This window comes from Staurois parvus, unplaced genomic scaffold, assembly GCF_062004578.1.
Source record: "Staurois parvus isolate SC_StPar_1 unplaced genomic scaffold, SC_StPar_1.0 ptg000625l, whole genome shotgun sequence".
Classification (NCBI taxonomy): Eukaryota; Metazoa; Chordata; class Amphibia; order Anura; family Ranidae; genus Staurois; species Staurois parvus.
In genome coordinates this window covers 826,043-841,320 of record NW_028318421.1, presented here as the reverse complement: position 1 = coordinate 841,320, position 15,278 = coordinate 826,043, and the positions used below count along the sequence as shown (strand labels likewise).

The 15,278-nt window shown below is 36.6% G+C and overlaps 1 protein-coding gene across 2 annotated transcripts in view; it reads right to left on the bottom strand.

The window, feature by feature from the left end:
• SH3RF3 (SH3 domain containing ring finger 3) overlaps positions 1-15,278 on the bottom strand; it is a 565,551-nt gene that overhangs the window by 136,986 nt on the left and 413,287 nt on the right. The window contains exon 4 of one of the 2 annotated variants that reach the window (XM_089693335.1): positions 13,146-13,499. The exons of the other annotated variant lie outside the window; for it this stretch is intronic. Coding sequence (XP_089549461.1) covers positions 13,146-13,499 — 354 coding nt within the window. The remainder of the gene's footprint in view (positions 1-13,145; positions 13,500-15,278) is intronic. 2 annotated transcript variants of the gene reach the window in all.

The following is a 15,278-nucleotide window of genomic DNA, read 5'->3' as shown; positions in this document are numbered from 1 at the left end:
AAAAAAATATGGTACGCCTAAAGAGCATGATTGCATTCTAAGGAGCAATACACTGCCTTGGTAGAGGGGATGATTAAAACGCTTACTGTCTCTCAACAACTAAACGTCTACTAGTGTAGTAAATTTGAAAGCAATCATGAAACTAAATATTTAAAAATAGGGGATGGATTACTAACAGTAATTATTTACTTAGCAAAATTAATATTCATTGAGCCTAAAATAAATAGAAAACCCTGTAGACACTTTAATTGAACAATCATTTGCTAGCAAAAATCCTACTTTTTTCATTTCATTCACACATGATTGAATATGAAGAGTTCACCGTATTTACTATAATTCACATGGTAAGGTGAACACAAACTTTCCAAAGGCAACACTTACTTTTTTAAGTAAATAGCCGCTTTGTCTCTAGTAAATCAACGCTATAATGTCACTATACTCACCTGCCTACATAATCCACTGTGTGAACCTTTGCAAGGAAAAATGTGCAGGCTGTCATTGCTGAACTCCTTTTCAAAATACTGGTAACCAAACTGTTACACAAACTCAGTGGTTTCATTATTATGACACACTGACCCAGAACTATGCATACTAGAAAAAGTCAAAACACACCAAGAAGTCATCATATGCATGCATGTACTGTTAGAAATGATGGAAGAGAGCTAGCATAACAATCACTTGCAGTATGAGTAGCCTACAGTGGGAACCTCAATGTATCTCTAAGAATAAGGATTTAGGCCTCATTCACACCTGTGAGTCTCGTAGCTCGAAGCTCCAAGACACTCATCAAGCAAAATTCCATTCATATTGATGGTCCCTGTTCACATGAGTGTTGTGTTGCCTGTAGCAAAATACCTGTTGCTACAAAAAGTAAATGAGTTTAAGTAGTAGATTAAGCTGTGGATTAATACACAAGAGAAGACTGGGTAATTCCTTCTGCTTAGAACAGCTGCATGGTGATTGTATTTTATTATTCCCACTGAATGCAAGCCTAGCTGTGTGCTCAGAAAGGCTAAAACTAACTCAGGTAACCAAGTGAAAAGTTAACTGCTTTTATCTCAACAGTGTTAAGCAGGGGTGCTGAAAAAATACAGAAAAGTTCTGTGAACAAAGAATTCACAAGAAAAAAACGGTCACAAAAATAACAATACGATACTCAAATAAATGATCAAACTATGCTTTTATTAGCAAAATTGCAATATGAGACAATTGAGTAAAGACTGCTGGTAGCCATCACCTCAATAAGTGATAGGTCATGGCTACAAGCTTTACTCAGTTGTCTCATATTGCAATTTTGTTAATAAAAGCATATTTTGATAATTTATTTGAGTATCACATTGTCTTTTTTGTAACCGCTTTTTGTTATGGATCCTTTGCTCACATTATTTTTCTGCAGGTTTTTTTGGTTATTGGGAACTTTTTTGTAGTTTAAGTGATACCTATTACTTTTAAAGCCTCCATCTATATGGTTATTTAGTGCTGAACAAACAGCCTGATACACAGATAGAATAGAATAGAAGGAAAATCTACAGCTCTACATGCATAATGCAACAATGGAATAAACAAGCATAGAAAGTGGTGAAAACACCATCAAAACTACCTTTAGTTAGTGGTAAAAAAAAAAATAAATAAATACATATATATATATATATATATATATATATATATATCTAACATACGCTACAGTTTCTCTTTAAAGAATACAAATAATTTTCCGTGGCTTTTTAGAAATCCTGCAATAGCACATTTTATGGCTATATTTTGTAAGCCACTCTATGGAAGCAAGCAGCAAACAAGCAGAACAGAAGATGCTTGCACACATAATGTACACCTAATAGAGTGTAACAGTTACTGTCACTATAGAGACCAGTAGGGTGACACGAGCTGATCTTTCATTCACAGTGTAGAAGCTGATCTCACACCAGCTAAAGAAACTATTACAGCTTAATGGGGCATAATCTCTTTAAAGCCTTCTATCTGCTTAGTGTGAATGAATTATACATAAATGAAGGTGGCTTCCAGGAAAATATTCAGCATGCAGACTTTCATGGCAGTCTCATTTCTAATAAGGGCCAGATGGAAGGTCCAAATACAAATACAATTTCCTTTTGTGTAGACACTTTGCAGGATGTGAAAAACATGAACTAATTAACCTCAACATAACTAAAGCATATTTTCCTAGACAGAGTTTACTGCTGCTTATTCAGAAGGTATATTCATGGGGAATACAAAACAGTTGGTGCTGGTAATAACTTCTTGTTCCAGGTCCGCCCAATAATGTTGGTGAATCAATGGGAATACATAGTTGCCAAGAAGGCACTTTTTTCTAATATCACTTCAAGCATTTAAGGTGGATCACTATACCTCGGCAACTGTGCCCTTTAGTGATGTAGGGGTTGGCAGGAGGAACCACAACTTGTGTTCAGATCACATATTTGACACACTTGGAAGTGTCAGATATCAACAATGGCCATACCTCTGCAAGGGATCAAAGACTGGAGTCTCTATCTGCTGGAAATGTAAGTCTTCTTTTACAGGGTACATTCAGTTTTTCAGGGTTTTTTTTTTTTTACAAAAAGGTTTTTTTTTAAGAAGGACAAAATATGTTTTTTAGTTTGTACATTGTTTGGAAGGACTAGAACATCTGGAAAGTTTATATTGCTATATGTGTCCCCACCAGGCAGATTGTTCCATATTTCTTGTGTGGTTTTGGGACAGGACACAAGGGAATCTCATCAGCTGGGGTACAGACAGCAGCAAACCTTCTTCTAACTCTTACGTGCTTTAAGCTTTAAACAAATAAAATGCTAGTTGCCTGAGTTCCATTTGCAATTAAAGGTTCACCCAAATCCAAAGACAATAATGGGAATTGATAATGAATGCTATCTCCCTTATAGACAAAGCCAATGTGCATGAAAAAAATAAACTAATACCACTTTGACTACTAGGTGGTAATGATCAATCTTAAAACCTCTTTAATTCAAAAGGTGCGTTTATCCTCCAATTCAGGTGTTGCTAGGAGCACACGAGTGCAATGGGATTGATTTGCTAAAACCAGAGAAGGCAAAATCTGGTGCAGCTGTGCATGGTAGCCAATCATTTTCAAACTTCAATTTACTCAATTACATCCCGGTCATATTAGGTGCGACTTGGCATGCGAGTTGCATGCCATGCGACTTGCAAATCGTATGCCAAGTCGCACCCTATTGTCCACTATTAGAGCGTTCATATTTCTAAAGTAGAGCATGCACTACTTTTGTTGCAATTTGCATAGACATCTGTGTCAGATGTCTTGCAAATCTCAACTAAAATCGTTAGGTCACCCGATTTTGAAATCGTGCAACTTCACTGTAAGTCACACGCTTTCAAAATCTGCTTTGATGTGATCAGGGGCTTAAGCTTTGACAAAAAAAACAGGAAGCTGACTTTTTTCTATGCAGAGCTGCACCAGATTTTACACTCTTCAGTTTTAGTAAATCAATCCCAATGAAAACATACACTGCTCCAAAAAAAATAAAGGAGCGCTTTGAAAATACATAAGATCTCAATGAGGAAAAATATCATGCAAGATTTCTATACTGATATGGACTGGGAAATCTGTTAGCAACATAAGGATGCACCATTGATGTTTGATGGAAATGAAAATTATCAACCTACAGAGGAAAGAATTCAAAGACACTCCGAAAATCAAAGTGATAAAATGATGCAGCAGGCTAGTCCATTTTGCTGAAATTTCATTGCAGCAACTCAAAATGGTACTCAGTAGTTTGTATGGCCCCCATGTGCTTGTATACACGCCTGACAATGTCAGGGCGTGCTCCTAATGAGATGAAGGATGGTGTCCTGGGGTATTTCCTCCCAGATCTGGACTAGGGCATCACTGAGCTCCTGGACAGTCTGGGGTTCAACCTGGCAGTGTCAGATAAACCGAAACATGATATCCCAGAGGTGTTCTATTGGATTCATATCAGGCGAGCATGGGGGCCATTCAATGGTATCAAATCTTCCAGGAACTGCATGCATACTCTTGCCACATGAGGCATTGTCATGCACCAGGAGGAACCCAGGACCAACTGTACCAGCATAAGGTCTGACAATGGGTCCAAGGATTTCATCCCGATACCTAATGGTAGTCAGGGTGCCATTGTCTAGCCTGTAGAGGTCTGTGCATCCCTCCATGGATATGCCTCCCCAGACCATCACTGACCCACCACCAAAATAGTCATACTGAACGATGTAACAGGCAGCATAACATTTTCCACGGCTTCTCCAGACCCTTTCACGTCTGTCAAATGTGCTCAGGGGGAACCTGCTCTCATCTGTGAAAAGTACAGGGCACCAGTGGCGGACCTGCCAATTCTGGTGTTCAATGGCAAATGCCAATCGAGCTCTATGGTGCTGGGCAGTGAGCCCAGGGCCCACTAGATGATGTTGGGCCCTCTGGCCACCCTCAAGAAGTCTGTTTCTGATTGTTTGGTCAGAGGAATTCACACCAGTGGCCTGCTGGAGGTAATTTTGTAGGGCTCTGGCAGTGCTCATGCTGTTCCACCTTGCACGAAGCAGCAGATACTGATCCTGCTGATGGGTTAAGGACCTTCTATGGCCCTGTCCAGCTCTCCTAGAGTAACTGCCTGTCTCCTGGAATCCCCTCCATGCTCTTGAGACTGTGCTGGCAGCCACAGCAAACCTTCTGGCAATGGCACGTATTGATGTGCCATCCTGGAGGAGTTGGACTGCCTGTGAAACCTCTGTTGGGTCCAGGTATCGCCTCATGCTACCGGTACCAGTAGTGACACTGACCCTAGCCAAATGCAAAACTAGTGAAAAACAGTCAGAAAAGATGAGTAGGGAAAAAATGTCAGTGGCCTCCACCTGTAAAACCATTCCAGTTTTGGGGGTTGTCTCATTGCCCATCTAGTGCACCTGTTGTTCATTTCATTAACACCAAAGCAGGTGAAACTGATTAACAACCCCCTCTGCTACTTAACTAACCAGGTCAATATCCCAGGAGTTTAATTGACTTGATGCTATACTCTGATTAAGAAGTGTTCCTTTAATTTTTTTGTGCAGTGTATAATATATGTCTAATTTTATACTAGACCGTGGTATGGTGAAAAGTTAGTAATAGTGATAGATAGTGAAAAGATATGATATAATAGTAAACAATGGGAAAACAATGTGTTTGCCTGGAAAACCTATGTTTTAATATTTTTGTTCAATTTGCATCTAAAAGTAAACCTGGACAAGGATGACATCTTATTTAAAAATATGCAAGTATAAGTATAAAAAAAAAAAATTGTCTGGCTGTCATACTGTTTCAATAGCTTTATACTTTCTATATACCAACTTGGAACATGTCTGTTTTCACTATGACTTTCTAAACTTCATACTTGGTTTAGGTCATTGCTTCGGAAGATACTAAAGCCAGAGACAGCTACTCAACTGGCAGATCTGCATTACAGGTTTCCTTTAAGTTCAGCACTTGTCCCTTGATTAACCAGCACTGATGCACTGCTTGCTTCCTTATTTACATTTCTCGGCAGACAAATTAGCTTACATTGGCTAGCAGAGCTATTTTTTAGACAACATTTCATGCCAGTTTCTCCAAGGTTGTCTTAACAATTAGAAAGAAGAATATCTGACTAGTGCATCAATATATATCCATGTATTCAATGGGGTATTAAAAGTATCTTTTTTGATTAACTTACAGAGGCTCTTGATGTAACTACTCAGTCTTATATCCATGAATTTCAAATCCACAAAAAAAGTACAATTTCAAATACCTAACATGAAATTGTAAGTTCCCCACCTCAGGCAGTCTCTGTAATCTAATTTCAAGTTTTCTTTTACCAAGGACAACCCCCCCAACAGGTACTGCACTTTTATGTAATGTAAAAATTAAAAGTCATTTTTTTACTATCCAAGTATTTGTTGTTCTCACACCAGGTAAAGAGTATTTAAAATTGGAAGCATATCTCTGCCCTGCTAAAAGGAGATTAGCTCAGTAGAGCTTGTCAATGTCGTTATTCCATTAAAAGATATCACACAGAACAGATGTATTGATGCATTTGCTGAATTAATGTGACTTGTACTTTGAAAAGCCTCCTCCTCCTTTTCAGCCTCTTTCTCTCTGCTCACGTTTGAGATGTCAGATGCAATTTGCACAGTTACCTAGGTAAATTGCTTGCCACATATTAAAATACCTCACATGCTTAAACTCAAGAAGTCCGTACGAGTGGGATAAAAAGCAACCTCATTACATATGTGCATTCAGCTGCTTGAGTAAATATTAAGGGAACTATGACTGCATTTTATTCTGCTACATTTCATTTGAGAATGAACAAATTCCAATTTGAAGTCAGATTTTTTGCCTGACAGGTATTTAACATCTAAGGTATAATTAAAATTATTTATAAAAGTTTTAGTGCTCCTCCAAACATCTTTATATAACTGTATTTCAAAAGCGTATACCAAAAATCGAAACACAAAATAAAGCAATACATAGAACAATGATTTACTGGTAAATGTCTTATTCCAAGAACTTGAAAAACAGGAACACTATTTTATCAGCCACCTTCAATCACCTCATTAGCAAATCAGTTGTTGAAGAAGGACTTTATTAATAAATATTTATTTAGAAATATCTGAGTGCATTTCACAGATTATACCCAAGAGTGGATATCACAGAATCTCCCTAAGAGTTTGGCCCTAAAAATACATTTAATGATGTTAGAGTTGTCTCACACAATCTGTATATACCAGTTGACTCATTAGCTTTCACCTTAAATTAGTGCTCTATAAATCAGAAAAAATAGATAACTTTATATCTCTATTGAACAAATTGAAATACATTTTAAGTATTAAAATAAGTGAAATAAACTTCTGTGCCTACTGGATGCTGTACAAAGAGTGACTGCTACTGTGAATGCTGCTGCTATCATCAATTGTATTCCCACAATTCAACTGAAATAAAAATAAATATAAATAAAATGTGATGTCACCGTCACTTGATGGTGATGCAATGCGCCGGGCATAAGCGGAGGCAGATAAAGGAAGTACAAGCCACAATCTCTTATCTGTAAAGCACATCTCTTTTATTTTGAAGGTAAGTGCAATTTTAATAAATATCTGAAGTTCTATTAATCTAGTACTCTATATGAGGCGTATTCTCTTTTGGGTGAGGCAAATGTTATTCAGTGAAACGTTGGATTCCTAAGGTTACGTTAACATCTACCATATGGGAGGAGGAGTGGATAGCCCCTAGTGGCCAAAGGAGATAGTGATCAGCTGTGGGGATGTCTCATTAAACACGCAGTTTTACATGCATTGGAGGTGAGAGTTCTGAGAGCACAGAAGAGGCACCAATTAATGCATGGAATTCACATTAAGCACGGATTCTCATTCTATGGTGTTGGATTATGTTACATTTGGAATCATATGAACTTTACACATATTTTTTTGGAGCACTTTGAAATCATTTCACTTTGATTGTGTAGTAATTGATGATACCTATATACATTTTTTATAATTTATTTAGGCATTATGAGCACTTTGTATCCAGCTTATTCACTTTGTTTGTTTAACTATGATGGATTGATGTTTATTTAACCACTTGCAATCCGTCCGCTCTATATAAATGGCCGGAAGGTGGCAGTCCAGGGGCGGGTTGCCGTTCATAAATGCTGCCCACCATTCTGGACTGTGCGCGCTCCCTGGGAGCGTGCAGTACCGCGATCCGGTGCCCGCTGTGTCCTCCGGACACAGTGGAACACTGATCGTTGTAAGGGACCTCTGTGCGAGGTCCTGATCATGTGATCACTGACTAGCCAGTCAGTGATCACATGCAGAGTAGTAAGCAAGATGTCGCTTCTGACATCATTGTTTACTACATGTGAAATCTGTGAATGATCACAGAGGTCACATGGTACAAGGCTATTCACAACAGCCTTGTACCATGTGACAAGCTGTGACCAATCACGGCTCACACAGTAGTTCTCAATGGCTGCAAGAATGCAGCCAGAGAGAAGGAGACATGATTGCTTTTACAGCCTTTATGGGTTTAAAAGCAATCAGTGTAAAAAAAAAAAACTTTATCACCCGCCCACAAGTAGTACAGTGTCATCATGGTGTGTACTGCTAGGGTGACAGTATGTAGAAAAAAAAACATAAATAATAATATAAAAAAATTAAATAAAAATGTAAAAAAAATATTTTATAAATTATGATTTTTGGTCATAAACTAATATGGGTTATTTTTTTTTACTAAAAAGAAAACTGAATAAATTTTGGCCAAGATTTATGATGAAATATTATTTATTTAAAAATTTTTTAAGAAAAACACTTTTTTTCAAAATTTTTGGACTTTTTCATATATATAGCAAAAAAAAATAAAAATCCCAGAGGTGAATAAATACCACCAAAATAAAGCTTTATCTGTCTCAAAAAAAATTCATATAGATACAGTGTTGCATGACCGCTCAATTGTCATTCAAAGTGTGATAGCGCTGAAATCTGAAAATTGGCCTGGACAGCAAGGGGGTAAAAGTGTCCGGACTTGAAGTGGTTAATATTCTGCAAGCAGCGCTACATCACATTTTATTTATATTTACATTTTATGTATTGCTCAATAAGAAAAAATGTAGGAAAATTTGAATATGTAATAGATCCAAACAGGAATTTACCCTCTTTCAATAAATCAACTATTGATGTAACAACAAAAATATTCCCCATATACTTTCTACAAAATCATAAATCCAGTGTCTCTGTGATTTAAATCCGATAATATAAAGTCCAGTGTCTCAATAAAGAAAAAATATAAAATTAAAAAATAAAAATAAAATTAAAAAAAAAAAAAAAAAAAAAATATATGAAAAAGTATATTTCTTGCAGTGTTGATTGTTGTGAAGAACCTCAAAGAAAAAGAAACTCACAATAGTGCATTACCATAATATCACAAAAAAAAAAAAAAAAAAAAAAAAAAAAATTTTAATATATATATATATATATATATATATGTATATATATAAAACACATGCACACACAAATGTGTATCAAACAATTGTGCAACCTTTAAGTGAAAAATTGTATATTTAACACTTGTGAGAACCTTCCAAAAGGGAAAGGTAATAAGACACTTGTGCTCATAAATAATAAAATCATGAAGTGATCTACTTAGTGAGATTCCTCCCCACACGTGACACTTCTAGTGAGTAAGGCCAATATACCCTTACCAACAGTAGATGAAACTCACGCCTTTTATATATATATATAACTGGAAATCCTCCAAAGAAGCTTTATCCTCCTCTCCTTCTCCGCTTCCTGTTAGGATGATCTTACTATGCCTTCCACATACATAGGTTTATAAAATATGACGTACCTCCATGTATGTTTCAAGTTTTAATGAATCCACTTGTATAAGGAGTTGAAAACATAAGTATAAAAGTAGTATAACCAATTTTGGACAAACCCCACTGAATGGGGATTACCAGGCAGTTCCCACAGTTCCCATGCAGTCCACTCTCAAGTGTCCAGTGATTCCTCAACAAAGATGGCCGCTGCGACACTTCGCAGTGTCGCAGCGGCCATCTTTGTTGAGGAATCACTGGACACTTGAGAGTGGACTGCATGGGAACTGTGGGAACTGCCTGGTAATCCCCATTCAGTGGGGTTTGTCCAAAATTGGTTATACTACTTTTATACTTATGTTTTCAACTCCTTATACAAGTGGATTCATTAAAACTTGAAACATACATGGAGGTACGTCATATTTTATAAACCTATGTATGTGGAAGGCATAGTAAGATCATCCTAACAGGAAGCGGAGAAGGAGAGGAGGATAAAGCTTCTTTGGAGGATTTCCAGTTATATATATATATAAAAGGCGTGAGTTTCATCTACTGTTGGTAAGGGTATATTGGCCTTACTCACTAGAAGTGTCACGTGTGGGGAGGAATCTCACTAAGTAGATCACTTCATGATTTTATTATTTATGAGCACAAGTGTCTTATTACCTTTCCCTTTTGGAAGGTTCTCACAAGTGTTAAATATACAATTTTTCACTTAAAGGTTGCACAATTGTTTGATACACATTTGTGTGTGCATGTGTTTTATATATATACATATATATATATATATATATTAAAATTTTTTTTTTTTTTTTTTTTTTTTTTTTTTGTGATATTATGGTAATGCACTATTGTGAGTTTCTTTTTCTTTGAGGTTCTTCACAACAATCAACACTGCAAGAAATATACTTTTTCATATATTTTTTTTTTTTTTTTTTTTTTTTTTAATTTTATTTTTATTTTTTAATTTTATATTTTTTCTTTATTGAGACACTGGACTTTATATTATCGGATTTAAATCACAGAGACACTGGATTTATGATTTTGTAGAAAGTATATGGGGAATATTTTTGTTGTTACATCAATAGTTGATTTATTGAAAGAGGGTAAATTCCTGTTTGGATCTATTATTGATTTGAGTTTAAGCTTTCAGGGGGTTGAAAGTTTTTTCCAATTTGGAATTGGGGGAGGTGCAAGGGTGTTTTTGGTTTCACATTATACTTATATCATTTTCACATTATATTTAAAAATTTGAATATGGCCTTTGGATTTCTCCACAAATGTAAAAAATGCATTATGCAATTAAGAAGTAATAGCAATAATAATAAAATTACTTTTTCCAACCCTACAAAGCAGCACAGAGAAAATGTGTAGACACTGTACAAAAACTTGATGATATGTTGTTCTCTAAAACGCGCATGAGAACAGTTTCTCAAGGCTAGATCAAAAACAGAAGAACAGCATTCTGAGCTGCCTAAGACATATCAGTTACAGTAGGTTCCATTACTTTAAAATACAGCTGATGTTTACGTCACATAAACAATTTGTAGCTGCATACGTCCAGTCAATGCAACAGCTTTGTAGCTAGCTACAGACTGAAGGGGAGCTTCTGCTACAAATATCTGCTATGAAATTGTATGTAAGACAAAGGTAATATAACATTAAAGTAGAACTAAATGCAATTTTTTTGTTTCATTTTGGATAGAATAAGGCAGGGCTATAACCCTTGTCCAATTTTTTTTTTATACCATCTATATCCCATTGGGATTTCCTTATACCTCCTGTCCAGTAGCCACAACAGAAAGTGAGAGGAAATACTTCCAAGGTGAGGGAATCCTGGGTTGCCACCAGAGTCACCAGAACTAGGGTCCCTATTAGGTTAATTCCCCTCTATAATTTTCTGGTGACATCCCATAATTTTGGATTTTCTTTTATGTTCACTTTTGCTGAGAATAGTAAATAGGACAAAGAGACAAATCTCCCTAAAGGGCACAAACAACAATAACAATGGACAGGTGTTTTAATCCCTCTTGATCCCTATCCAAACACTTAAAAAAAGTTTTGCTTTTAGTTATACTTTCTGCTATAGTTTCAACTGAACTGATCTAGATTACACAGCAATAAAGCTGGTTAAAATGGAAGTCCGGTCAAAAAACTAAAACTAAACCTGCTCCCACCCCCACTCTAAGCCCTATATTAACTTTCCTCTAAAGGAAAGATGTGTATATCTACCTTAGCTAAGGTTGCTCTGGTCTGGTCACGAGATTGGCTCCCAAAGCTGGCTTTGGGGAAATGGAGGGACAGCTGACAATGAATATCCCATGGAGAGTCTAAGGGTGATGTCATTGCCCATGCTCTGCAGCCATTGTCGTTGGTCTCTCCTCTTCACTGAAGCTGGCCCCTGAGGAAATCCTGTGACTTGACTGGAGTACCCTTAGATTAGATAAGCAAGCACATCTTTCCTTTACAGGGTAGTTAGTATAGGACTTAGAATGGGGGAGGGAACAGCTTTAAGCTTAGGTACGTATTGACCGGACTTCCACTTTAAATTTTGTTCTGAAACAAATGTAAGCCATCAATTTTTCAGAAGTGTGTGTGCGTAAAAGCACAGAATATTAGAATGTACAATCATACATATGTAATTAAACAATGACCAAGCACACAGCTTACTAGTATTGCATTGCTCCAGATGTCTTGATAGGATAATTTGACTGACACAATATAACCAGACTGAGAAATAAGAAAGCCTCAATATTCATGAAATGCCTAAGGAATAAATGTAACCCTTCACCCTTCTGTGCATCTGTCAGTAATAGTGAAGTGTGAATAAAATAGAAGCACTATGTACCATCTGAGACCAGACATCATTAACACCACGGGGAATAGCGGACATAAGAAAGGTTCAACTGTGGACATCTCCTGCCAGACAATACTCTGACATTACAGTTTGTGATTTATTTCAACCAGTATTTAAATATAATGACTTTTTTTTAGGAATTTAAAAAACAGCAGTTTTTTTCACAAATGGAAGCAGGTATATGCGTTGAGTTTGTTAGAAACTGATCAGTAGTTATGGTCCAGTTGCGCTTTCAAAAGCAAAAAGGTTAGGGAAATAAAGGTGTTAGTGACATTCAAAACTGCTTTTAGTATATGTTTATAACTGTGGTAAAGACATGAAAGGTTAATATAAAGTGCATAGAGATGTAAATACCTGATTTATTTAGAGATTAGGATAATAAACATCAAATTACTCAGAAGCTTAGCGTGCTAATACGTTAACATTAATTATCATGCCAACTAACCTTCCAAAAGCCATGAATAACAAGGTGCATCTACAGTATACTGAGGCTGATTTATAAAAAAAAGAAGGAAGGAAAAGTATCTGCGTTGCCCAGAGCAGCCAATCAGATTTCATCTGCCTTCCTTCTGAGGGGAGTTAAAAAAAACAGGAGTTGGAATTCAATAGGTTGTTATGGGAAATACAGACACTTTCCCCTCCCACACTATAAATCTGGCCACATGTAGTGTGATCCTAGGTATGCTGTCAAAATGAGGGCAACACAAATTTAGTAAAGATTAGAAAATTAGATATATCAGATTTAGGATTAGTAGACATTGAAATGAAAAGTCAAAGCAGCATGTAGACAATGGCCATTGTGGGCACATGTATTGAAGCATACATGTCATCACAAAGTTCACTAGTTTAGAGCATGACTGATGAGCTCAGTTTCACCAGATGCCATCTACATGGGTGCTTTATGCAAACTATTGCCCTCATGTGGCTACTGTACAAACAGTTACCTGGACTGGAGCACTGGATGAAAGTTGAGCCACGCCTCCGATTCTGGCAGCAGCGCGCGGATCACTAGAACTGATCAATACTGGAGCACTAATTTCCATGGAATGCCTGTTATTCATGGCATGGGAGGATTTGTGCGTCATACTGAGGGCTGTGAAGGAGTGGCGTTTCTTGGCATTCTTCTTGATATCCATATGCCTCTGGTTGGCATGGACAACTCCGGTACTGCTTAAAGGAGGACTTGAGGTCACCCTGACTACCATGCTGGCATCAAGTGAGATAGGGACCTTATAGCCTGGTGCTGTAGATACGCTTGTCTTGTCCTTCTCAATGAGTTGTCTGGCTGTCTCGTTCAGCTGAGTGTAGAAGATGGGCATTAAGGGGAAGAAAAAAAAGAATATAAATTAAATTTCTGTCATCTTGCATCTTGCTGCTTGTTTCTGCCCTTTTTGGCTGAAAGTAACTTAAAAGCTTTGTGCGGAAGCAGTAAAAATAACACATTATCTGAAAAATTGATATGCAAGATTAGAAAAAACAGACACAGTGCCACGGTCAATACATTTGGTAAAAAATTAACCTTTACATTCTATAACATATACTTGTTCCATACAATTTTAATTGTTACAACTAATTACTTGAGACAATGTTCTCATTTGAGAACGCAACCTGCTTAAAAAAAAAAACAAAAAAACAAAACATATAGACCAGAAAGGTTGATAAAATTATTATATGTACAGTATTAGTTCCCAATATTTGATATCTGTTGATCATGTATTCTAGACCAGATCAATCACAGGATTTTGTATGGCTGTAGGCATGTCTCCTAAAATGAACACATCGCCAGTGCTTGTAGCTATGCTCATTGTATACTGTATGAGATGCAAAATAAGTGAACAGATAAATAAATAAGCCTCATATTCTATTCTATTCTATTCATTATAGTGTGCAGTTTTAGACTTGGATGTTTATAGTCCACCCAAAAGTGATATTTTAGCTATGGCAGACATCCCATAGCTTTTTGCATGTACCTCATCAGCAAAATCTCCCTGTTTTAACACCTCTCCAGCATTTACCAATAGCTGAAATATCAATATTGGACAGGCAGACCCTTTAACAGATGCTGACAAAAACTATATATAGTGTGGTGATTGACATACCACTCTGTGTCTCTGCCAAGAAGGTATTACTACAAGCTTTTCTTGTCCTTGGGGATTTCTACCTCTGTCAGATGAGCAGAGGAAAATGATCAGTTTCCTAAAATGCTGACAGCAGCATGACTATATTTAAAATTGACTGCACTCCTCAATGCTAGTGTGACATCAAGAATGAAGGTCCTCAAACCACTTAGGGAGAGGTAGCCTTGACTAATGAAGGAATGGCTATACAGTGGGTACCGACCTAATGCAGGAAGGTTAAGTGGGTCATATCAGGATTGGCTACAAGAATATGAGGTGAAGGTGCAGAGGGAGGAGTGTCCATTCCTCAGGCTGGCATGGGATTGAGCCCACACGTTTGCCACCATAGCAAGTACCTTGCTGTGAGGGTAAACAGAGAAAAGGAGGAGCAGACAGCACTGGCAGATGACTCCATAAGAGGAGGATCAGGGATGCTCTGTGCAATACTATTGCACAGAGCAAGTAAGTATTACATTTATTATTTTTATTTAAAAAATTGACTTTAGAAACACTTTAACCTGGCTTTAACCACTTCCAGACCGGACACTTTTACCCCCTTCCTGACCAGGGCAATTTTCAGCTTTCAGCGCTATCACACTTTGAATGACAATTGCGCAGTCATGCAACACTGTACCCAAATTAATTTTTTACCATTTTTTTGCGACAGATAAAGCTTTATTTTGGTGGTATTTATTCACTGCTGGGATTTTTATTTTTTTTGCTATGTAAATGAAAAAGTCCAAAAATTTTGAACAAAAGTGTTTTTTTTATAAAATTTTGCAAATAAATAATATTTCATCATAAATCTTTGCCAAAATGTATTTCGTTATCTTTTTAGTAAAAAAAAAACAAAAACAAATTAGTTTATAACCAAAAATTATAATTTTTAAACATTTTTTTTTACATTTTTATTTTATTTTTTTATATTATTATTTTTTATTTTTTTTATTTTTTTACATA